At 49.7% G+C, this 24391-nt stretch overlaps 1 protein-coding gene across 2 annotated transcripts in view; it reads right to left on the reverse strand.

The window, feature by feature from the left end:
- STK10 (serine/threonine kinase 10) overlaps positions 1–24391 on the reverse strand; it is a 50657-nt gene that overhangs the window by 12783 nt on the left and 13483 nt on the right. Inside the window, exons 1-6 of one of the 2 annotated variants that reach the window (XM_069869246.1) lie at positions 8245–8326; positions 7888–7936; positions 5426–5575; positions 3997–4069; positions 3086–3280; positions 1060–1141 (exon numbers count right to left, since the gene is read on the reverse strand). In XM_069869246.1, the coding sequence (XP_069725347.1) occupies positions 1060–1141; positions 3086–3280; positions 3997–4069; positions 5426–5575; positions 7888–7933 (546 nt within the window). In that variant the 5' untranslated portion in view covers positions 7934–7936; positions 8245–8326. Of the gene's footprint in view, positions 1–1059; positions 1142–3085; positions 3281–3996; positions 4070–5425; positions 5576–7887; positions 7937–8244; positions 8327–24391 lie in introns of those variants that run through there. The other variant, XM_069869244.1, reaches the window with a different exon arrangement.

Raw genomic sequence — 24391 nt, forward strand, 5'->3', positions numbered from 1 at the left:
CCAAGCACAGTGAACATGCATGACACAGCCAAAAACCAGACCTCATGAGCTCCCAGAGACAGTGACAGCAAGGATTACTGCTTGCTTTAAAACAACTGTGAAGATATAAGGACACCATTCTTGCCAGTGTCACCAGGCTTAACCTCCAAGATGACTTTATGGATATGTGCTGCATATGTGAGGGAAAGCAAGAGAGAACATGGTGCTGAGGTTAAGCGCCAGCTCTGTACACAGCTGCTCAAAGCCTGGAGCTCTGCAAAGCTGCTTTATGTCAACATCTTCCAAACAAGAGCACCAGCTACATTTAAACACGGGGCTCTTGGTGCAAAGGAGACGTCCCTCTACACCGCAGGCAGGCCGAGCTCTGGGGTGCAGGTCTGAGCCCACAGACCATCACCCAGAGTGAAGCAAAAGCAAGTCTGCAGGATTCCTGTGTACAAACAGAGCATGAGGGAAGGTTTAATCACAACTGGTCTCAAATCACTTAGTGCATATGGTGAGGTGTTTGTGCTGAGCTTCAGCAAACGGCTGAGGAGTCCCTTGGGTTTGCAAAGATTGTTGCATGTTTCTTTCTGCTGCTGCTGGTGCAGGATGGGAAGCGTATGGCCAGTGTGACAGTATTGCAGAGTGTGAGCATCTGCAGTCAGTGGGGAAAAGCATCGCCTAAGTTCTTGCTGTTGTTTTTGGAAGGGGACAGGAGGAGAGGAAAGGAGTGGGATTTAAATCTGGGATAACCAGGTACAATCCAAGCTGGCTGCCACACAGACAACTTTAGGCAATGGGAGTCATTTCTATTCCACCTGGTATCCGAAAGGGCTCTGCAGTTTGCTGCAAAAGGAAACACATTGCTGTTCCTTTTTGGAGTATTTTAGTAGCTGAAAAGTACTATGAACTTTCTAAAGACAAAAATAATCTGAAATCAGCCCAGGGCTCATCAACACTTTTTTCGTTTGTTTCCCTCCTTAAAGATAACCATGGTGTACGGATGTGGGTGGTTTGGACACTTGCAGACCAAACACCAGCAGCAGATCCAGCCCAGGGGCTGGTGCTGGTTCCTACCTCCAGCAGCTGGGTAGCACTGGGACGGGTCTCCGGGTTCTTGTCCAGCGCCTTCTTCAGGAAGTCTCTGAACTCCAGGGACCTTAAAACACAGTCACTGATGAGAAGCTTAGAAGAAGGAAAGACCTCGAACACCCCAGGAGTCTCCTCGATCTCTCTGCAGGCCATGTAACAGTTTGCAGATGGTCACTATCACCGTTTCATTCCCAGCAGGAGAAACTCTGAAACCTCAGTGTTCAGTTACTCTGATTATTTGTAAGAGAATCAGCAATGTGACTAAGTGAAGGACCAGATTTTTCCTTAACTGTGATGGTAACAGACAGCAGGACTGAATGCCAGCTCCTGCGCCCCACAGCCAAGGCAGAGAGATAGGAGAGAACACTGGCAATTCTCCTTCAAAGGGAGCCCATGGGTGCAGCTGCTTGGGGACAAGGATGCTCCAGGACCCATCCCCACAGCTGCAGTGTGAAAGGATGGCTGTGAAGGACCAGGAATCCCATAGGAGGGCACCCTCAGCCTGCAAAGCGCAGTGCTGAATCATAGAATAACTAGGTTGGAAGAGACCCATCGGATCATTGAGTCCAACCATTCCTATCAAACACTAAACCTCAGCACCTCGTCCACCCGTGCCTTAAACACCTCCAGGGAAGGTGAATCAATCACCACCCTGGGCAGTCTCTGCCAGTGCCCAATGATCCTTTCTGTGAAAAATTTTTTCCTAATGTCCAGCCTAAACCTCCCCTGGCAGAGCTTGAGGCCATTCCCTCTTGTCCTGTCCCCTGTCACTTGGGAGAAGAGGCCAGCACCCTCCTCTCTACAACCTCCTTTCAGGTAGTTGTAGAGAGCAATGAGGTCTCCCCTCAGCCTCCTTTTCTCCAGGCTAAACATCCCCAGCTCTCTCAGCCGCTCCTCGTAAGACCTGCTCTCCAGCCCCTTCACCAGCTTTGTTGCTCTTCTCTGGACTCGCTCCAGAGCCTCAACATCCTTCTTGTGGTGAGGGGCCCAGAACTGAACACAGGATTCGAGGAGCGGTCTCACCAGTGCCGAGTACAGAGGGAGAATAACCTCCCTGGACCTCCTGGTCACGCCGTTTCTGATCCAAGCCAAGATGCCATTGGCCTTCTTGGCCACCTGGGCCACTGCTGGCTCATGTTCAGTCACTGTCAACCAACACCCCCAGGTCCCTCTCCTCCAGACAGCTTTCCAGCCAGACTTCTCCTAGTCTGTAGCACTGCACAGGGTTGTTGTGCCCCAAGTGCAGGACCCGGCACTTGGCCTTGTTAAACCTCATGCCGTTGGACTCTGCCCAGCAGTCCAGCCTGTTCAGATCCCTTTGCAGAGCCTCCCTACCCTCCAGCAGATCAACACTTCCACCCAGCTTAGTTTCGTCCGCAAACTGAGACACAGAGCATTTCCCTGATCCAATTCTGGCTTCTGAGTGGCTCCAAAGGAAGTGTTCCCTGCCTGCTGGGCTTTAACAGTGGGGTCCTGCCTGCTACCTAAACAATGCTTGTGACTCCGTGTGCTCTCAGGAATTTGCCGCTATTATGCAGCAGGTTTTGTCATGATTTAAAAACTAACAACAAAATAAAAACAAAAACCCAAAACCTGATGGGAACTGTTTAAGTGCAGAATTAGGCTGTTCAGATGCCAAGAAAGAAGTTCTGGAGCTCTTGAAAATCTCTAGGTTTAGAGGAAAATTTGCCTTTTCTACAAAACTGGGATGTTAAGAAAACAGCCAAGGGATCACCCCTTACCTCAGCAGGGCCACAGGTGAGCAGCAGCTCCCTCAGTGCAGCCCACACACCAGGAACATGGTCACAGTGCAGGCAGCACTGAGCTCTCAGCCCGCAGTGCTCAGGGGCCCCTAGCACACAGCTGGACCTAGGATGCAGCTAGGCCATCAGGCTCTATATTAGGTTCTCAAATTAAACAATACTGCTATAGACTGCTATTTTTCCTCTTTTGAAATACTGCCTAAGTAGGGAGATGCATACCCCAGGCTTTGCTTCCCAAACCCCCTCACCATTTGGAAGGGCAGCTGAGCGTGGGGGGGTCGGATTTGGCAATCTTCAGCAAGACTCTCATGGGGTTAAGCTCATGGTGGGGTGGCTCGATCTGGGCCATTTCGATCAGCGTGATTCCCAGAGACCAGATGTCCGCCTTGTAGTCATACGGAGTGTCCTTCATGGTCTCGCACATCACCACCTCTGGGGCCATCCTGCAAGAAACAGAAAAGGGCAGGGAAGGTGAGGGATGACACCACAACCACATGTGAGCCTCCCAGCAGTGAATAAATGCTTTAAATAATCCGCAGCTTTGCACAAGAAATGGTCTTTCCTCCCAGCTCTGGGTTTCAGAAGCAGCAGTATCTTTTCTAAGTGGTTTCAACCCCCTCCCCTCTTCCACAGACCAGCCGAGACAGCCATGAAAACCCCCAGGCCATTGACATCTGGCGCGGATGTTGCTTCAGACAATAAATTAATCCTCACTGATTCCATTCCTTCAGCAAGTCGGGTGATTTAGAGATTGTATTTCTGGAACGAGGAGCTGTTCCCATGTGCTTGGAGCTGCTTCAAAGCCCACCCCAGCCCCCAGGGTTGGGGAAGCGGTGAGTACACACATGCGAGCACATGTGTGTCCCTCGCTCCTCCAAGCCTGCATCACGGTGGCCCCTCAGCCAGCTCAGGGCACTGTGACACCAGGCAATGCTCCCACACTGCTGAGGCTGCTCACAGATTCCTTCAGGCATGGGAAACCCTTGCACGTGTGGACACTGGCCCAGACTCCTTGTGTAAATCTTCCCATCCAAGCTTGGTAAGGCACTATGATCCAACACATCCCAAAGGCCATCAGCTCACCATTTCTGAGCAAGCCTGATTTTCAGGGAGTGAAGCTCCTCATGAAGACAGGGTTTCTCAGCAACAGGTCACTCACCAGTAAGGGGTCCCAATGAAGGAGTCTCGCTTCTGCAAGGTTTTCATGTTTTTGGCAGACACTCCAAAGTCAGCTGCAAAGGGCAATAACGTTATATGCCATAGAAAAAACAGAAAAACCCTTCTGAATCAGCACACTTGGTTGAAATGCAGATTCAAAAGCAAATACCCTTTTAAAGTAAGAATGTGATATAATGTGCTGTTCCCTCTAAACTGGGCATCAGAAATCAAACTTGCTTTTGAGTACAGAACAACCAGGGACCTTCCCCTCCCCTGTACTATAAGACAGGGTCATAACAAGCCACCCGAACTGTAACCCAAATCCTACACATCTAGAGAAAAGTCAAGATCTTTTCCACAAACAAACAAAAGGTAGATTACTTTCAGGACTGCAACTTCACAGCACAAAGTTTCATTTTACACCAGAAACATCAAAGTGCTCTTACATTCTCTCACTTCCCCTCAGCCTCATGCATAGCAACCACTGCACGAAGCCTTTCCCTGATTTCACCCTTTCCACAGAGAGATGCTGAAGCCAATCAACCCAAATCAAATTGGTAAGACCTGCAGAGGGTACCAAGCCCATTCCAGGTCAGCTTGCTCTCTGAGATGGTCCTGGTGACCTCCTGAGGACCTGTTACATATCAGCATGCTAGGCTCAGGGTGTCCCTGACTGTAGGTCATCCTTAGCCCAAGCCAGCTGAGCACGTCTTATGTCATAGCAAAGCCCATGGACACAGGAAGGTTTCCATCTTCCCAGGCTGGCGGGTCTCCATCATCTCAAGACCCATCCCAAAAATGTCCCACAACTGCCAGCACCCCTTGCCAGAGCCCAGAAAGAGACCTGCACCTTTCTAACTAGATCATACAGACATAGCTACCTTCTCACCCCCCAGGAGGTAGGTGGGCACTAATTTAACTCAAGCCCATAGCAAGCTGGCAAATCAACCCTTTGGCAAAACTCACCCTGTCACCACTAGACCTGCTCTGGAGATAAGACGAATTCTTCCAGCTCCCAGCCCTGCCAACTGGCACCCTGCACAGGATGCGCAGCAGGCCAAAAAGTATAAAAATCAAGTTCAAAGAGGGATTAAATAAATAAACGAAAGGCAAGTGTATCAAGGGCCTGAGCACGGCTGTGGCTTTGGGAGTCTCCGTGCCTGGCTGGGGGTTAAACACAGCACACAGCTTGACGGCAGATTTGGCCTCCAACAACATGAAGTTCTCCCTCTACCTTTTCCTGACTGAGCTCATCAGCCAGTGGGCAAGCAGGCAAGCGAGAAGACAGAGTATCCCTCAATCACCTCCATGCTCGTGCATAGCCAAACACTACAATCCTGGTCCCAAAAGCAGCAGCATCACCCATGGCCTCTTTCCCAATGAGCTTGGCCATGCAAGTGCCTGCCATTCTCCTGCACCACGTAGCTCACCGAGCTTTATGTCCCCATCCTGGGTGAGGAGCACGTTGCCTGCCTTCAGGTCACGGTGGATGATCTTTTTGCTGTGGAGGTATTGGAGAGCTTCCAACATCTGGCGGCAAATCACTTGAATCTGGGGTTCGGTCAGGCCCCGGTCCAGCTCTGTGGGAGGGAGAGAGCCATTAAACAGGATGGGGTTATGAGAGATGCTCCACCTGAGCAGCAGGAAGGCATTGGCTACCCAGAAGACCACTTAAGGAGCACTCTCCATGTGTCAAAGCAGCAGGAGACCAATGCAAATCGGCTTGTTAAGGTAATTTATTCCTTAAGACACCACTTGCAACACAATGCCTGCCTGGAGCTGCTGGTTTATAGCTCCCTCCCAGGGATCTGCAGCTGAGGCTTCTGGCCCAGGAATAGCAGATGAGGAGGATGAGGAGGGGGACCCAGGTACACATGCAAGTTCCCTCCTGATTTAGGAAACGGGTATCCACAGACAAGCTGGATCTCACCTGGTGCAAGAATGATGCTGCAGAGAGGTGGGAACTGAACTCAGCTGCAGGTGGCAGCAGGGTGAAACACAGGCATGAACATTCTACAGCTCCACATGCAGCTGCTGCTCTTATTCCCCAGGGAGTTACCGCTGCCGCGGAGATGTGGCAAACCCCCTGTGTATCAGGAAGGACACAGCACTTCCCAAAGCAACAAGTAACGAACTGTTCACCAGCACCATCCCTTCCCCCTACTCTGAGATATTTTTCATTTAGCACCGTGTACCAGCACACCAGTTCATACCCTGCTGTCTGTCCCTATTTCTGAAGCTTGTGGGGGCACATGACCACCAACGTGACCTCTCTGCTTAGCTCTGCCTGGCCACCTTCACCATCTGAGACCACTTTCCAAGGCAATGGCTCTGCAAACCATCAAACCTCCAGATAGTTAGCATTGTCTGAGCTTCCCTCTCGCCCTCTACAAGCAACTCCAGCACAGCAGAGCACACCAAGCCCAGACCAAGCCAACCACCCTAGTTATGTGGCCAAGATGAGGGCTGATGGATGGACCCCAGCAACTGGGATGGATACTGCTTCAGAGTCAGGATCTTAACCACAGGCTGAGTGATGCTGGGTCAGCCACTTTGTGTCTCCTCCTCTTCTTTACCAACACCTCCCTTCCTCTAGGGGAAGATAATGATTTTCACTTTCCCTGGAACATCTGGCAAAAGTGAGGCTTATTACACTGCAAAAGGCCACAGGTTTTGTTCAAAAGATTTCAAAGGCAAATGCCAGTTGCCGGTGGGGATAGAGAGGTGGGATAAGCAGCATTCAGCAACTCTGAATTTAATAATGTCGGGCGCACTCCTGAGCTCTGACCTGCAGCTCCTCCTCTCACTCATTTTGGGGTGAGCGCATTACAGTGAGCTCATGGTTTTCTAAGCATTCCCTTCCCACTCTAGCTCCCATGTCCTCCAGAGGCTGACTGCCATGGAGACAGCCCCATGAACACAGCTTGGGGTAGGGTTTAATGTCCCAAGAGGCAGGGCACCCCTGTTGAGGTTTTCCACAGTGAGTCATCATTTCCTGCAGCATTTCAGCAAAGGTACTTCTACTCACAGTGATTTGGACCTGCTTTACAAAAAAGATCCCTAAGACAGGCACAAGTTTTGGGGGATGAATCAAAGATGACAAGTTTGGGTCCACGTTTTTTTTGGAAATAAAACGATGGTGAGCCCTTTGGAAGTATCAGAGCTGAAAGGCAGAAACAGCTGGGGAGACGTGGCTGTGCCACACGGGCTCCGGGGAAGTGGATGCCAGAACACTGCGTTCACCGTGCAGAGGGGACGTCACCCCTTGGGTCCGCACAGCCTCAGCGCAGATGGGCTGTGGCATCAGCCAGGGTAACACCCACATGTTCCTGGTCCCAGTGGCTCTATGTGAAAGGGAGAAGTTAAAAATGGGAAGATTCCTGGAATTACTGCAAACTGCAGTTTATTTGGACGCTTCTGCTGCTTTACCAGATGACAGATACCATACAGAGAAGTCAGCACAGAGATCCTGGGAGATTCATCATGACTGACACCCAGATTAAACATCTCAGCCTTGATGCTTTTCCTGGGAAACTGTGGGAATGGGATCCCAAGCACTCTGTGCCTCCAGTAGAAAAATATTTCAAGCCTTTTTCCTCCTCCAGCCAGACTCTCCCTTCTCTCCATGCCTTGTGATCTGCTGATCCCAGCAGCATTTAAATCACAAAAGGACATCAAAATAGCTCAAGAAACCCCCCAGGGCTGCCACATCTTCCACTTCAGTATGAAAACAGACAAACTCATGTGAGAGAAACAGTTGCTGGAGAAGCTGGGACACCCAAGTCTGCGTCCGTCTGAAGGACACCCCTGAAAGCAAGCCAGAAGGCTGGAAATGCTTTGTGGGCATTACCCTGAGCAGAGAGCAAAGACTGGCACCGCACGCTGCACTCACCCAGCATGATGGCATCCACCGCCCCGCCTGGGCAGAACTCTATCATGATCTGGGGAAAGAAAGAGAGGAATTAAAGTCAGATCTGTGCCTCACTGAGCAAAGCCTGTTGGAGTCCATTGGGTAGGGAAGAAGAGACAAAAGCATTGGGTTTTGCTTCCTCGCGTGGCAAAGCAGCTCCTTTGCCCACCACAGAATGCAGAAGCTTCAGTGCTTCTCAGGAGACATCCCCAAGGAATCCCCAGGATGATCAGAGCCCCAGGGCCAGATTGTGCACCCCACCTGCAGCAGCCATCTCGGAGGGACCATTCCCAACCCCAGGCTCATGGACCCCCCCAGCAGTTGTGCCTGACCCCATACCTGGATGCCCACCCTGAGCAGCAAACTTCAGCTCCGCTTCCTCTCTGTTTACATCTCTTCCCGTTGCATTTTGGAGCGAGAACTGCTCCAGAGAGCGGCCTTGCCAACAGGATGAGATAGCTGTCATAGCTGGGAGCTGACGTGGCTGGGAGAAATCAGGCAGCATTTTCTTTGGCAAATGAGAGATGGGGAGGGCTGTTGGGTGTTTTGTTTTTTTTTTCACTTTTGTTTTTTTCCCCCGCCATCGCTCAGTAGTTCGTTGCTCTCTTGATTTTGAGCAATTTGAGAGGAAACTGATGCTGTTTCTCTCTCCGGGATGTGCACAGACTCCTGCAAGTCCCCCACCCCTGCCTGGTCCCTGCTGCCTCCCACCTAGTGTGGGCCCTTCCCCATCACCTCGTGGATGCAGGTCCTTTTACCCCAACACCTCCTCACAGATTCAGCCAGAGCTTTCCCAGTCAGGAAGGGCTTGGTGCCAGCCCCAGCTCCCTGCTCACCTTCAGGACAGGTGAAGCTGCTCAGTTAAACAGATTAAAATTTCAAGCAGCCAGGGGTTATGAAGGACAAGGGATGCTTCACCTCCCTGACAAGCTCTTCTCCTTGTTGAGGCAACACAGGGCAACATAAATGGAGAGGTGAAATGCCAGAGTTTATTTTGAGGACAACAACAGAACAAACTGAAAGCAATGTTTACCAGCAAGCTCTCTAAGCCCTTCAAGTGGAGGTCATGTTACTAAACACTGCTTTAAGCACTGGACCAGGAGCCGAGGGCAGAAGGGTCAAGTTCCCTCTTTCCCATGGTTAAATCCTGCAGCTCCAGGCAATCCACATCCCTCCCTTTTGTCCTGCAGTTCCTTCATGTGGACAAGGGAAACACTATTATTGACCTGAATCGTGGTGGAAGACACAACTGCTTTGTTTTTGAGAAGAAGGGGGAGCAAGATCAGGTGCTAGAACACAGCAAACCTTGAATTGCTCTGTGAGAACTGGCTCAGGACCAGAAGTTGGAGGGGAGACAATGCCAAGAAAAGAAAACGAGGCAGCTTGGGCAGCCTGAGACAGGTACTGTCAGAGGAAGCAGAGAACAACCAGAGGCCAAGGCTGGGGAAGCATTTGAAGCATGTAGGTAGAGAGAAGCAACTGGGAAGATACTCAAACCATCTACAAACTGGGAGAATAAATCTACAGCCACCTGGAGCTGAGCAGAAGCCTGGCAGGGAGGAAAGCAGTGGGTCAGCAGGGCCCTCACACAGAAGGGCCATGTTGTCAACACACATTTTTTTTGTACCTTGAACCAGAGTATCAGTAGCTTCACCAGCAAATGGAAAGGCCAGAACTGCCTCCTGCCATAACCTCTCCAGGCACAAAGATCCCCTGTTGGACCCCTGTGTCCCATCATCACCCAAACACAGCTCTAGAAGGCCCATTTCAACCAATTATTTTCACAGTGTTCCTCATCGTGTTCATCAGAGCAGACTAATACTACCAGCAAATGCAGACCATCCTGGGCTCCATAGAGCCCAAAGTGCCAGAAGCAGACCCCAAGCAAGCCCTGTACCAAGGCCAGCTTGCCAACTGGGATGGCAAAGGCTTTCCCTTGCTCTGGGAGGCTGAAGGGATGCATGGGGCTCTGCTGGCACTACCAGCCTGAGGACAACACCTCTGCACAATGATACCATAATCCCTTCTGTGGGACCTGCTCTCTGCCAGACCATCCAACCTGCCCCTAGCCCAGACCAGCCAAGAGTGGTCGACTGCTGGCTGCGTTACCCAAGGCCATGGCACAGGGTTTGCAGCAGCTGCAGAAGGACAGTGCAGACTGTATCCCATGTAAACCTAAGTATCACAGCTTTACACTGCTCTGGCTGGCATAAAATTTGCTTGTACAAATGAGCCCATCTCATCACTGAGCCACAGCCCAAGGCTTTGTTTGTCTCATATGAAAGATCCCTTCCTGCTCCTGCTGATCCAGGCACCTCAGGAATTCACCTGTCCAAAGAGGGAGATTTCCAGGTTCAAGTAACAGCCTCTCTTACGTTCAATCAGTAGTGAAGGCTTGATGAGAGGCTCATCTGTACTATCAGGCTCAGCTCTTGAATCTAAACAGTCCCAAAACTTCAAACAACCCAGCCAGAATCAGCTGCTTTGTCATCCAGGTGACCCAAGTGATTTCACTGCTAATGCTCAGCCAGCAGCTTTACAGCTTTTGCCTCTGTATGTTCCAATTCAAGGAAGTTTCCTGGCATCCCACACAGCTTCTCTTACACAGTCTTTAGAATGACAAATATAGTTTTAATTTGAGGGGGTGCACACACATTCAGCAGCCAGCTGGGTGACAGCCACAGCAGCCCCTGTCAGCAGAGCCCCTGAGATCCTGATCAGATTTTACCCACAGGCAGATCCTGTCTTCAGATTTGCTACCATAGGCACAGCCAAAATGAGCTCTGGTCACACACACCAAGCTTTTAAAAGAGGAAGGGCCAAGTACAACACACCCTACTTTGGATCTGTATGGGATGCACTTCATCTCACGAAGTTTTGTTTGGGTTTGCAGTTTAGCAATGAGAAAATTAGGGAAATCAGTCCATCTGAACCAGCACAACTGTGGATGTTTATGCAGGCACATAAGGCTGCAAGCCAGGTACTGGGAATATGGGAAACATGGAAATTTTAAAATTATGCATTTTCGGGAAGGGCAGAGATGCCAAAAAATAATCATGGGTGTGGCCAGATAGTCTGAACATCCAAAAACCTAACGGGCTCGTTTCAGCCCAGAAAACCCTATTTGAACAAATGCAATTGGCAAACTCATAGCTCATTCACCATGCCGGTTTTCTACCAGGAGCAGGGCCAGCTTGAAAAATGTTTTACCATTGAAGCAGGTAGGAAGGCAGGCCTGGTGGCAGCAGCACACAGCTGTGTCTGTGCAAGCTGGGGGATGCAGAAAGCTCCTGGAGAGGGACAGCTGTGCAGTTACCCTCCCCAGAGCCACGATGGGAGAGGAATGGGTGCTGACACCCTGGGACGGGCAGCCTGCTGCTCCAGCCATGATGAGGAACACTAGATTGTCTTTTCCAACCTAGCGATTCTGTGACTCTGTCACGGAAAGCGTCATTGGGCACTGGAACAGGCTGCCCAGGGAGGGGGTTGAGTCACCATCCCTGGAGGTGTTTAAATGACGGCTGGATGAGGTGCTGAGGGGCATGGTTTAGTGATTGATAGGAATGGTTGGACTCGATGATCCTGTGAGTCTTTTCCAACCTAGTGGTTCTGTGATTCTGTCACGGAAAGTTGGGAGGATGCTAGAAAAGAACTGTAGAAAGCCTGTGCAGCCAGTAGGCGGATGATTTACCCAAGGGCTGCAAAGAGGGCTGTTGCCACGTGCTTGAATATATGGGCTGACTACACCTTTACCTAAGGTGTCCCCAAGCCATAGCTGAAGCAGTGTCCACCCTAGTGACAGGATCGACCTTGCTACTGCATTTCACCTCTCAACGCTGCAGCAGGCTGCTGCCTGCACTGCGCTTGGCTGCTCCCAACAATCGACCTGCAAGACCTGGGACCCAGCACAGTGCTTGCTGCAGAGGCCCAGCAGCGTTGTAAAACAGAGGGTTTTGAATACCTGGTCCCAAAAAAAAGCTCATGTGGTCTTGTGAACCAGCATGGGGGTCTCTTCCCTAGTGCTGACATCCTGAAAGTGGCTTCTTCATACTAATCAGAGCTGGCGGGAGCACCCACACCTCCTCCTCCTGGGTGACGGGGGCTGCGCACTGCGTCAGGGTTTGCAGGGAGCAGCCTGGAACAGGGCTGGAGCAAACATCCTGTTTGGAACAATTCCTTCCACACAAGAAATGAAGGAACTTCCTCGACAAAGGCTGCCCAGCCCCTCAACAGCAGCAGCTCCGCCTCCTGCCACCACCTTAAACCCATTATAAATCCTGGGGATTTATACCCACTATCAGCATTTTAGGTTTTGGTTCACAGGCATTTGCAGCTACCCCTCACAGGCATATGCAAAATTCACTTTTAGCTATCTGAGCAATGTGACCGACTGACAGCTGCCTTCCAGAACAGCCAGGGGCTGGTGGTCTCAGCTCCAACACCATGGCCAAGAAAACCAGCCGCCACGCTGGGCTCATTCACACCTCAACTTGGATGCATGAGCTGCATGCACAGGAACAGACTTGGGCAGCAGATTTATAGACAGAGAAAGGAATCGCTTTCACTACCTCTCAAACCTTCGTACCATATTTTGAGCACTGCTATTTAAAAAGGGCCCTTTTCTCCTATATCTTTAGTGAAACAGTATGAATGAAGACATCTGCATGGAAACGCCACATAATCTTTCCCTTTCAAGAACCTTTTGCATGGGCAAAATCACATTTAAACTTAAATTTGAGAGCTGAAGTCCACTAAAGCTAAAGGGCTTTATTGGTCACCTTGATTTTTCCCACAGCTCATCCTAATCCTGCCTCTAGGCACAGCAGCTCCTGGAAGTATCCTGCGGCCCGAGTGGGAGGGGGCACGCAGAAGGGCTGGAGCTCATTTTTAGGGCTGCTTGAGTAATAAGTGACTGCCTGGGAGGAGAGGCAGCAGAGTCCAATGAGCCTGGGGCTGCCCAGGAGAATAAATATATATATGAAACAGCTATGGCTTACATTAAACGCTCTTAAAGATGCAGGCTTGCAGGCTGTACCCTAGTGAGAGGGCAACAAATGTTATGAAAAAGCATTAGATCAGACACTTTGCCAAGAGAATCCCTCCAGCACCTCATATCAAGTGAGGGCCAGCTGTACACAAACCCAGAAAACAAACCTAAGACAGACTAGAGCCCAGTGCAGTTTCTGTATCTGACAAACCAGGAGCAGGAGCAGCATCTCCTGCCCAGGTACTGAAGTCTTCCCAGGTAGGACTGAGCGCCTGCGTGCTCCTGCCACCCTGGGCAGCACTGGTCCTGCCTCTTGGGTGTGTTTGAACACCTAGAACTTTCTACAGCATTAAAAAAAAAAATAAAAATAAAAAAGCTTATCTGGAAAGGTATTTTTACCAAACACTGCACAATCACCAAGGGTGGAACAGCTGATGTCCCTGAACTGAGTTTTGCAATTGAACCCCAGTTAAGAGGAGAGGACACACCCTCAGCCAGGCGTTACTCATCTGATTGGCATGTCACAGGGCAGAGCCCCATGAACTGTTCGCTCTGCAGCAGTGCTGGAGAAATGCCTCTTCCAGTTAAAAAGGGAGGAGAAAAAAAAGCCATCAGCTGGGAAAGTTGGGGGCAGCTCATCGCAGCAGCCCTGGGAAGCCAGGCATCTCCCACACATGCTGTAGGCTGCACAAGGTCCCTTCAGGATGGAGGAGCCCTTGGCTGGCAGCCCAGTCACTCCCAAGTCACTGGAGGTGGTGGGCACCTGCCAGCTTTTCCTGTGCTCTGGCAGCTGTATACTGAAGAGCCCCATTGCTTTGGAGGCAAAGCGGTGCTTCAGAACACCCAGGCCACTACTACACGGGCGCACACACCATGCTAAGCGCTCTAACCACCTGGCTACCTCCTTTGCCACCGAGCCCTAAGCATCAGCGCTGGCAGGCACAGGAGGTTGCCTGTGTCCCCACGTTCTGTCTGCCTCCAGATCTACCCTGCCTGGTGCAGAAATGTCTTCAAAACTGAAGTAATTCAGCAATTTCCTCTCCTAATCTGCAGCAGAGGGTTTCATTTTGTTTGTTTAAGCAGCTGCCCACTGCTGGAGAGAAGGTAACCCGCAGCATCCTGCTGCCACAGCAGCCTGTCGCCCACATACAGCCTTGTGGCTGTGCCATGTTTGTGCGGCAACTTAGAGGCATCTTTGTCACCCAGAGCAGAAACCACCCTGCAGCACAGCCACCACCTCGCCTGCCTTGCACTGGCACGGAGCGATGGGGGAGATAAAGAAAGTAAACATGGTAAAGTAAACTGTGCTCCATTTATAGACCGAGGTGGTGAAAGGAAATGCTTTCCAGGATGCCTTATTGCAAGCCATCACACTCATTCCACCTCCCCTCACCGGGATGCTGAGTAGGTACAAAGGAGGATGCTGCCATTAGCAGCAGTCACTTCCATCTCGGTTTTCTCTGTGGTCAAGCAGGGCATGGAGTGCCTCAGCCACGCTCACCATCAGAGGTTTTGGTCCTTCCCCGTGCAGAACTGCTATTGCAGGAAAACTGCAATGGGAGGAGGTCAGCGGGTCCCTGGGCTGCCCCCCATGCGCAGACCCAGGAGGGAGAGGCAGGAGGAAGGAGCTGGGGGCAGATGTGCCTGTGTGGGTACTACAGTGAGGGGAGTAGGGCTTTCCTGGCATCGCCAGCCCATTTACAGGAAAAGCAGAAGAAAGGCAGTAAACAGCAACCACTCCTGTAATTCAGAGGCAGCGTGGCAAGGTGGGGGGAAGAAATTCTTCACAATCAGCAAAAATGCAACAAAGAGAAAGGAAAGAAAAAGAATAAAAGGAGCATGAGCAAGTCGAGGGACCCGGCTGTCTCCAGGCTCTCCTAGTGCTGCAGAGGGAGATGAGCTGCCCAACACAAAGGGTGGGTAGGGAGGATGGTGCAGAAGAGTTAACAAGGACTCCCACCTAGAAACCCCGACATCCCCCTGCGTGCTGTGTTGGCATCCCCCCTGCTGTCAGCAATGCCACCTGCAGAAGCCACCCTTCCTCGCAGCGCTTCCATTTCCAAAGTCACCTTAGGTAGAAGGCAGCAGCTTGCTCAGCCCCATGACACATCCCAGAGCAGGGGAGCGAGAGGACCCCACTTTCACTGGGGTGCAGGAGGGAAGGAGGAAAGAACCCCTCTTACGATGACTTTTACAAAGCTGCTCTCTACGGCAACAAAGCAGGCCCTGCTTTTCTGGAAGGGGACTGCCCAAAGCGGGAAGTCTAGATCCTCCTCCGGCCACTGCAAAACTGGTGGCTGGGAAGTGAGACAGCAGCCGAGGCAGCACCCCGAGGCATCACCAATTCGTGTGAAAACCACAAGCCATGTTCCACTGCCTGAATTTCAACAGACAGCTGCATTGAGCAACAATCGCTGCCTTTGCAGCTGCAGAGCCCTTCCCTTCTCCCTGCCAGCCCCAGCCGGGCACAGGCTGGGGACATGCCACAGGTTGGTCCCTCCCGCAGAGTTCAGCTATGAAACCAGCTGCCGTTCTTCTGCCATCCCAAAGGGAGCCTGCAGGACCTTCCTCCCCCACCTCGATCCCTGCAGAGCAAACGCGCAGGCCAGGGTCCCAGGGTGCAGGAGGACCAGGGTGCTGGAGGAGAATCCTCCAGCAGTGCAGGAGGAGCCCACCTTCGGAACATCACCCTTGTGTGCACACCCACAACCCACTCAAAACATTTCCTGGTTTCAGCAGGTGATGACTTAGTCCCACCTTAGCACGCTGAGCCCAGGGCAGGATGGATGCATTCCTGGAGGTCCCTCACACAGGCCGCACGGGTACCACGGCCCCTCACATAGCACAGGATGACTCCTCTGGCATCACAGGCAGAAGGCAGGAGGGGTGAGAGGAAAGGGGGTATGGAGGAGTAATTGCAAGACAGAGCTCTCCTCCTGGCATTTGGATCACACACTGCAGGCAAGGTAAGCTACTTCCTGAGCCCTGCAGGACTGGTGGGAAGCTGAGAGCCGAGACACTCTCTAAGGCTTTTGGTCTCAACTCTGAGGCTGAGGAGACAGAGCAAGTCCAAGAAAGCATCTTCCTACAGCCCTCAGTCTTCATTCTAGAAGAGCAGAAAGTTGCCTGCCCTGTCGCCCATGACAGTTGTTCATCAGATGCTGAATGTCAGCTTTCCATCCAGTTCTTCAATACAAACTCCCACGGCAGCCTGCTGGTGGCCATCCCACACAACTGCTCAGTTCCATAATATACACACTGTGGGAAATAAAGGTCAGAGGAAACATCTAGGTCTGTTCTCAAACTGTGTTACTGCAGCACTGAGAGGACTTAGACAAGGTAAGGAACATCAGGGCAGGGGGTGCAAAATTTGCACAAAACCATGGAGAGGATGCCTCTGGTCCAGAAATGCTGGCTGCAGTGTGTACCACAATGAACACAGATGTCCATGTGACCAAAAGCTCCCCAGATAAATGACAGACCTGGACCTCAATCTCCCTCCTGAGACCACTCTGTGCCAGAGGCACACAGATGAAGCCCAGTCTCACATGAAGAGTGGCCACAGCCTGGCTACAGCCTGGACACATGGAGAGGCTGAAGCTCTCCCCATGAACACCTTGTATTCAGCCCCACTTATCTGTCAGGGCTTCCACCCACACTCGGCACTTCTGAATATTCAAGCTCAGGGTGGAGAGCCACTCCCTGTGGTTCCATCCTCTGGGCTTCCAAGCCCATCACGTCCCTGGGGTGATGGGCTAAGTCCATCCTTACAGCTCCAGCAAAAACTCTGGACACACTTTCTGCATCCTAGGACTGAGAAAGGGGCTTCAGCTTCTGAGTGACACAAACCCCAAAGGACAGAGCTGTTCCTTGCTGGTGGAAAGAACGCAGTGACATATTTAGGCACAGAAACCACATTCAGTCATGGTCAAGGGGCATGTCCTTTACTCTGTCTGTTTGACATCTGAACCCAAGTTCTGGTGCTTAACTGTGAAACTATGCTGTCCTGCTGGCTGCAAGAGGAGGGGTGATGAGCAATGCTGGACCAGTGCTCCCAGCAGCAGGTCCCTTCATCCCCTTATGGCACAGGGACATGGCAGGACCACATAGCCTGTTTTGGGGAGTACCATCTTTGTTTTTAAATACCATTCATTCAGATCTACTTTCTCCTTTAAAAATCAAGGCCTTTGCTGACCAGTGACTTTTTGTTTGTAAGCATGTCAAGTCTCCCCATTATCTCCGCCAGCCTGTCCTGCTCCAACTGAACGACTGAAGTCCAAGGATTAAGTTTACATTACAGAGCAGAGGGAGGAGGTGGTTCACATTCCTACGCCCGCTTAACTTGGCACTTTCCCTGCCACTCTCCTGCCCAATGCTTTTCACCCAACACACGTCAAAAGGCTAGAAGAAAGCAGGGAAGAGATTATTCTAGCGTTGCTCATAAACCAGATGGGCTGATTCAAAGCAAGGATGAGCTGCTCTGGCTATTTGCTGGGGGCTAAAGACAGAGCAAGCCACTACAGCAGCCTGCTATGCACTGAGGACACACGCAGTCCTTCCCAACCTCGCTTCCAGAGCCCCACGAGACCACAAGGGGATATGAACACCCAAAACCCACCAGCACATATAAAAGCCAGCAGCTCTGTGCTCCCCTCTGGCTGCCACTGGCTCTCAGCACAGACTGCAGAGGCCACAAAACAATACAGAAGCCACTAGAAGCCTCTTTGCTCCTACAGCGGAGCACAAATGTCAACAGCTTGTCTGACATGGCAAGTATGCTGTAGGTGGAAAAGAAATAATTAGCTCTCTGTAAGAGAGTCCTCCAAGCTTGCCAATTTTCCCTTACAGACAAGGACACTATTCAGAGACTTTTAATATAATAAAACTTTTATCCCCACTTTTCTGAACAGAACAACCTACAGGGAAAAATGTTTGAAATAAAAAAAATAAAATAAAAAGGTCCGTCCCCATAAACAGTGTAGGAAGGAAGATGCAGAGCAGCAAGTGGTGAAATCCAAGGCTTATGGAGTTTCAGGGCAGGAAAGCTTTATCAAGAACAAAATCAGGTAACATTGCATACCCCTCTTAAAATGCAGAGCTCCCCACTGATCACAGGGAGACTAGAGATGAGTTTTTCACACCTAAGTTGTTCTAAGATGACAAAATATTTCCTTGAACTGCCACCCCACAGGCTGGCAGAATGACAAGTATTCCCATTCCTACTGAAATTTGGGCAGAACAAGTCAAAACTCCTTTTAGGCTAAACAGATGGTTGTGATGTTGTAAGAAGCATCCTGTCCCTTGCTAGAATCACATGGGGCATTTAGTTTATTTTGTCAGGGGCTGATATCCAACCCCTTTGTATTCACCATCCCGGCTTGCTAACCAGCTTCCTAAGGGGATGAAAATCCAAGAACACCCATGGCCAGGAGATGCGGAGTAGAGAGGGTCAGCATGGCCACAACCAGGCAGCAGTACCTGGGATGCCAAGCACCGCAGGAAGGATTAACTGCAACACACACAGGCTTGTTCATGAGCCCTCCTTTCAGGGACCAGACCACAGCTCTATTCCAGGCACCTCAGGCTCCCAGCATCACGGTCTGTGGAGCTGGGACAGAAGGAGAAAAGTCACCACTCTGGTTTGTTATGGAAACCAGAAAAACACACAGGGAATGGCTCTCTGCCTAAGCCATTTCTGCTTTGAGGCTGTGACTGGGATTCCCCTTCTCTCACCAAGTTAATCAGCATTTAGAGGCCACTCAATTCACCAAGAGCATTTGTTCCTGGATGGGCAGCAAAAGGCATAAAATGTTTTCAAATATAAATAGCTAAAAGGAACAAGCTTCTTCTTCAGTGGGAAGATTCACCAACTTCAAGCACCCTAAGTTTGTGCCAGCACCTAAAATAGATGATGCATTTCAGAAGGGCAGAGCTCACCATGAGAGCTGGAGTTTAACCCAGGACAAGTTTCCTGATGTCTTTTATTAACAGCCAGCGGTTCCAACACAGCCTCAAAGCCTCGCCTGGCCAGGACTATGACTTAATGAAGGGATGGCAAAGGACTTTACAAGTTTTTCAGTCCTGCCTGGCATCTCCCTAGAAACAATTATTTGTTCTGATATCCCCCAAATCACAACACATGGTGCCTGGATCCATCACAGAAGACAAGAGTATTGCTATTTAACTGTTTCAGTGAGGGCTTTGAAGTCAATGGGAACCACTCCAAGCCATAAAGTCTGCAAAAGGCCACCCATCCCTCCCAAATAACAGCTTTTAGGCTATACCCTAAACAAAATAAATAAGTCTAAAACTGCAGCCTATTGCTTGTTCCAGGGAACAGGCTGAAGCTATGTTTCAAGGCGCTGCCTCCTATACACAAGTAGCTCATAGATATGCAAAAATGCAAACATTGTTCCTTAGCATTTCCCTTGCTAAGCCAGCCAAGTGAGAATGTGGCTTATTGCAATTCATTTCTAAACAAAGTTTTAAAGTGCTTTGAAAACTGATTTGCCTACAGGCTTCTTGTGTGTTGCTTTCTTTTCATAAAACTACGGCCTTATGGTTATAACCCTGGACTGGGATCCAACACAGAAGACTTATTCCCAGGTACCATTTACCTGCTGGGTAAACTTTAGGCAAATTCTTGTCTGTGCCTCTGCTCCCTTTTCTAATAACAAGGATAATGACATCAGGTCTCTTTTATAAAAATACCCTATGGTGTAGAGATGACAAGGGTATGTAATCACAAGGCATTATTTTTGCTTCAATAACTTTTTCTTGCAGCATTATCCCATATAAAGGATGGTAGACAAAGGTTCCTATTCCAGTTTGCGTTGCCATGTTGCTGCCTGTAGAAGCGTATTGAACTTGGCTGGCTTATGGTAACTTGGCTGCTGCATAAGTCATTCTTGGTGGTTGATCAAAATCACTCAATTTCCATCCCTGCTTTAAGGGAAAGCCCCAGTTTTACCCAAGATTTCCAGTGACTTGCCAGGAGTCTGAATGCTAGAGCTCACGTTCACAAGACAGAGCAGATACATTGATCCCATGCAGCCTGCTGGCAAAGAGGAGGGCAGAAGACTTAGACCTCCATGTCTTTGGGAAATGCTGTAAACAACCTGTATGAGGGTGACGCAGAGAGAAGCTTTACTGATTCACAGGTAGACAGCAAGTGGCACAGACCAGAGAGAAGAAGCCACCCAGACACCTGCTCCGACAGCATCTCAGCTGGCAGACAGCCCCAAGGTCAGCGAAGAAGTGACCACCCACTCAGACCAATTATACTGCTCTGAAGAGCAAATTGCTTGACCCTGGAAACCAAGGGAAGAATTAGAAAAAACACTGGGCTACATGGATTTTTCCAGTTTCCATCCCCGGCCAAGATGATGTGCATCCAGCTGACCCTAAGGACAGGGAGGAATCACAAGGAAATCTCTGCCTCACTCCCAACCTCCTGGGCACAGCAATGCCCTATCCTGATGCGTGCCGATGTCCGCCCACATCTGGTCGTCGCCTACCCACCCTGCAGAAGCTACTGTGCTCATTTTGCAGTTTTGCCCAAATTGTGGACTGGTAGGAATTCAGAAATTGATCCAGCAACCACCACCCCCACACCGGGTTGCCCAGTGGAGCTTATCCTGCTGCAGCTCATGGGTACCAGAGCTCATGGCAGCACGGTGCTGGGTGCTCTCGAGGGCCTGAGCCGGTGCAGCCAAACCTGCCATGGATTTAAGCTTTTGCAGCTGGGGGAAGGAGGAAGAGAACGGAAAGTCTTGCTCCTCTAGGAGGTTGGCAAGCTGTTTAACAAAGTTTGTAGGTTTGGGATTGCTTTATTTTTCCAGGTCTCTCCTCTACAATGCTCTAAGACTACGCACAGTTCAATGCTCGTGAGCTGCAGACGACTGTTCAAGCACTTTGGGGGGATGTTTGGTATAAGGCTTCAGGAGCACAAGGCCAAGCAGGAAGGGCCAGTTTAAACTGCAACTTTCCTGCCAAGTGAAATATGAAGAGCGCTCAGGTTCCTCAGGGATGGACGACTGAGAAGCCTGGAGAGCCCACTCTGGTACAGCATTCGTACAAAGGGGTCCCCTGCAGGCATCCAGTCAAGGCTCAGGCTGTGCACTCTGTGAGAGATCCCTGCAAGTTGCAATGAACTCCCTTTGCTTAGAAAAACTTTAGGGAATCTGGCAATGTTATTAGCTTTCTTTTTTGTTTGTTTAAAACAAAAGGTATTTCCAACTTAAGAGAACTAAAAGCTGCAGATGCTTTACATAACCCAGCAGTCTAGTGCATGGGATAATGAACATTTCTTTACGATACAGGATTTTCAAGAATGCCCAAATCTCCAGTCAACATCCATATCAAAGTGGTGGCAACCTCAGAAGTCCCTGGCTAAACAGGTCAGGGCCTGCCCACAGAAAATGCAAAGTGCTTTTTACAGGGAAGTACAAAGACCAGCTACAAAGCTGGTGCCTCTCTACAAACTGCACTAGTTAAATACCCACACAGCAGGCCAGTGAGAAGGACTTTAAGTTGATTAAATTAACCATCTCCAAAGCGCTCCAGCGAGGCAGGGTTACCTGCATGGTACAGTGATTTTCACTTTGATCTCCAGGAAACGTCTGTTTATTCAAAAGCCCGTTTGCTACAGCAACCTCAGTTTATAGAAAAGGAGGGAGGGGGAAGAAAATTCCCCAGTGCTTCACTAGAAAAGTTGTACGACCACTGGCAGAGTCCTGCAGTTAAATACCTGGGGCAAAATGACGTTTCAACTAATTTCCAGAAAACCCTTACAGACTTGATGCTGGAGCATCTGGAGAGGCTCCCGCAGGAGGCATCCCAGGTTTCCTGCCTCACTCTGTGGAGCAGCCACTGCAGCATGTTGGGTCGTCCAGCAGAGACACCCACTGTCCCCTGAGAGCAGAGATGTCCCACAAGAAAGTCAGAGTTCATCACTGCAAATGAGACTCTCCTCCTTGGTCATCTTATCACTCCTCTGTCTGTGAGAGGAGACACTCGGAAGCAGCAGAGATATTCAGAAGCAGCAGAGCAAAAGTTTCTCCCTTCCTTTGAGGTCTCAGTCTTTCTTTGTTTCTTTGGAAAAGGAAAAAATAGCTGCATAGCCCTCAAGAGGGACATAACACACAAAGTGTGCTGTTTTTCTTTCCCATGTACTAATAATTATCAGCACAAATTCATCACCGCCGATTCAAATATTCAAAACCCATATCTTGGTTCCATTTCTCAGTCACAAAATAGCTTTAAAGAATAAATTTTAGTTGCAAGTGTTTCGGGTGAGGGGGATTTGTATTTCCAAGTCCTACATCACACTTCAGAGAAAAAAAAAAAAGACTTTAAAATGTGGCCCAGCCACAACGCCTCAAACCAGACTTTTTTTTTAATAGCATGAGATTCTCAGCTTTCATTTGGTGCCCCCATTTCCAGCAGCTGGGATTTATGCAAAAGAACATCAAATGCCACAGGGCTTATAATAAAAATAAAGTAAAATCAGGAAAGCTCCCACCACTGCAGTTTTGAAAGCTTCCCTGGGCTGTTTTCCACCAGCAAACGAGTGCTTAGCCATGAGCAAAGAAAAGAAGATGAGGATGGAGGGGAATGGAGTGAGATAGCAACTGCTGGTAAGGGCACAGCATCTCTGCAGTTTATTTATATGCTGCAGGAGTTAATGCTGGATGTTGTTATCTCACCAGTCCTGGGATCTCCCAAGACTTTGCGGCTCACAGTTGGCTTCTGCTCTGTCCTGCGTAAGAACTCGGGCTTTCCTCCCTCAGCTTGATGACAGTCAGGTATAAAAGCAAGAGGAATTTTCTCGTTTATGCTTTTGTTTCAGTGCTATGGATTTCAAAGCAGATGCTGTAGGATAAGCCACTTGAAAGATTTTTAAGCACAGAAAGGTTTTTTGCTCCATAAATGTTGCATGTTACCTTCTGGTTACTGAAGTGAAAAGTTGAAACTTGGCAGAGAGGAGACACGGGGACCTAAGGCAGCTCAGAAGGACAAGGGAGCCGCTGCAGCAGCCACCACCAAAGGCCATGTTTCCTCACATATTTTCCTTGTTAGTTCAAGACTCAGAGAACAGTCAAAAGACTGATTTAGCAAGAGCTCTTCGCAGTGCCGAGCCCCTCTTTAACACTGTTGGCTGAGACTTGTGGCGCAGACCAAGCCGTAAATTATTCCGAGCCAAAGAGCTCCTGCACATCTGGACCCCTTGCCAACTTGTCTGCGTGCTCCTACTCCTGCCCCTTTCTCACTTTGAACATTGTCTTTCCACGCCAGGCTGTGAGGACAAGGAAACCACAGCAAATCACTGACCAGACATGCACCCACCACAGTTTTACTCAAAGCCTGAGCCACTTGAAGCTCAAAGTGCAGCAGAGTCCATCCGCCCATTGTGTGAATGGACCATTTGCAAATGGTCCAGGAAAATGTTGTGCAGACAGAAATGGGGATTGGGTATGGACAAGACAACGAAAGCTAGTGTCTATTTTTGGCAGCAAATTTTCCCCAGCAGTGCTGGTGACCAAGAAGTGGAAGCCTTTTGACTTTAGGGAAAATCTGGTAGTGACTCAAAGCCCTCCACAAGTATAACAGCCTGGCTTATTTACTTCCCTCAAAGCTAGTAAAACACTACAGCATTAATAAGAACAGCCTGAACAATGAAATGCAAATGCCACTCAAATAATTAAATAAAGGGAATGATCCTCCTCCCAAAACAACGGACAGGGCTGTAACATCTACCCTCATGGGAAAGCCTCATACAGGAGGCTCTTGTTCAAGTAGTTTCAAAGAGGCTGTTTAATTTTAGTAGGTCGGCAAGCATATGACATTACAAAGCACTTCTTAGACAAAAGGAGAGCCGGGGAGATCTGCAATCCATTTTCCCTACGGGAAGGAAGGCAAAGCTTCCTATTGCAGGGAGGAGGTGGAAGGGGAAAGGGGAGCGGGCTGACATTTTAGAGAGAATGAGCAAGGCAAATGTAAAAAAAATCAGGCAGACCAGGCACAAAAGAGGGAGGTAAAACAGCAGAACAGGGTGGAATATAAACTGGCCCAATCTCTCACCCAAGCTTCGTATACATTTGCCTTTTTAATTATGCAGAGAATAGTTTTGCTGCAGTTGCAATCTATCCAAATCCCAAGTCCCCTCCTAGGAGAGATGCTTGCCTTTCGCTTCCTTCGGAGGGTATATATTTACTTTGTTCTTTAACAGGGCTCAGCATCAGAATTAGCAACCATCCAAATGCCAAGCCTCTAGACAACTTGCAGCCCAGCTCCCTCAAAGCAAGAAGATGCACAGAAGGAGGCGCTCAGCAACGAGCATTGCAGGACTTGGAGCAGAGTGTCACAGAGAAGTTGGGGGCTTTATCAATGGATTTTAAAATAAAATTGGACACTGACCCATGCTGACATTGCAAAAGGTGGTTGCTGAATAAGCACCAGTAAAACATTACCTCTCCTGCATTGCTTAACTGAGGAATG

Source organism: Phaenicophaeus curvirostris, chromosome 15, assembly GCF_032191515.1.
Source record: "Phaenicophaeus curvirostris isolate KB17595 chromosome 15, BPBGC_Pcur_1.0, whole genome shotgun sequence".
NCBI lineage: Eukaryota > Metazoa > Chordata > Aves > Cuculiformes > Cuculidae > Phaenicophaeus > Phaenicophaeus curvirostris.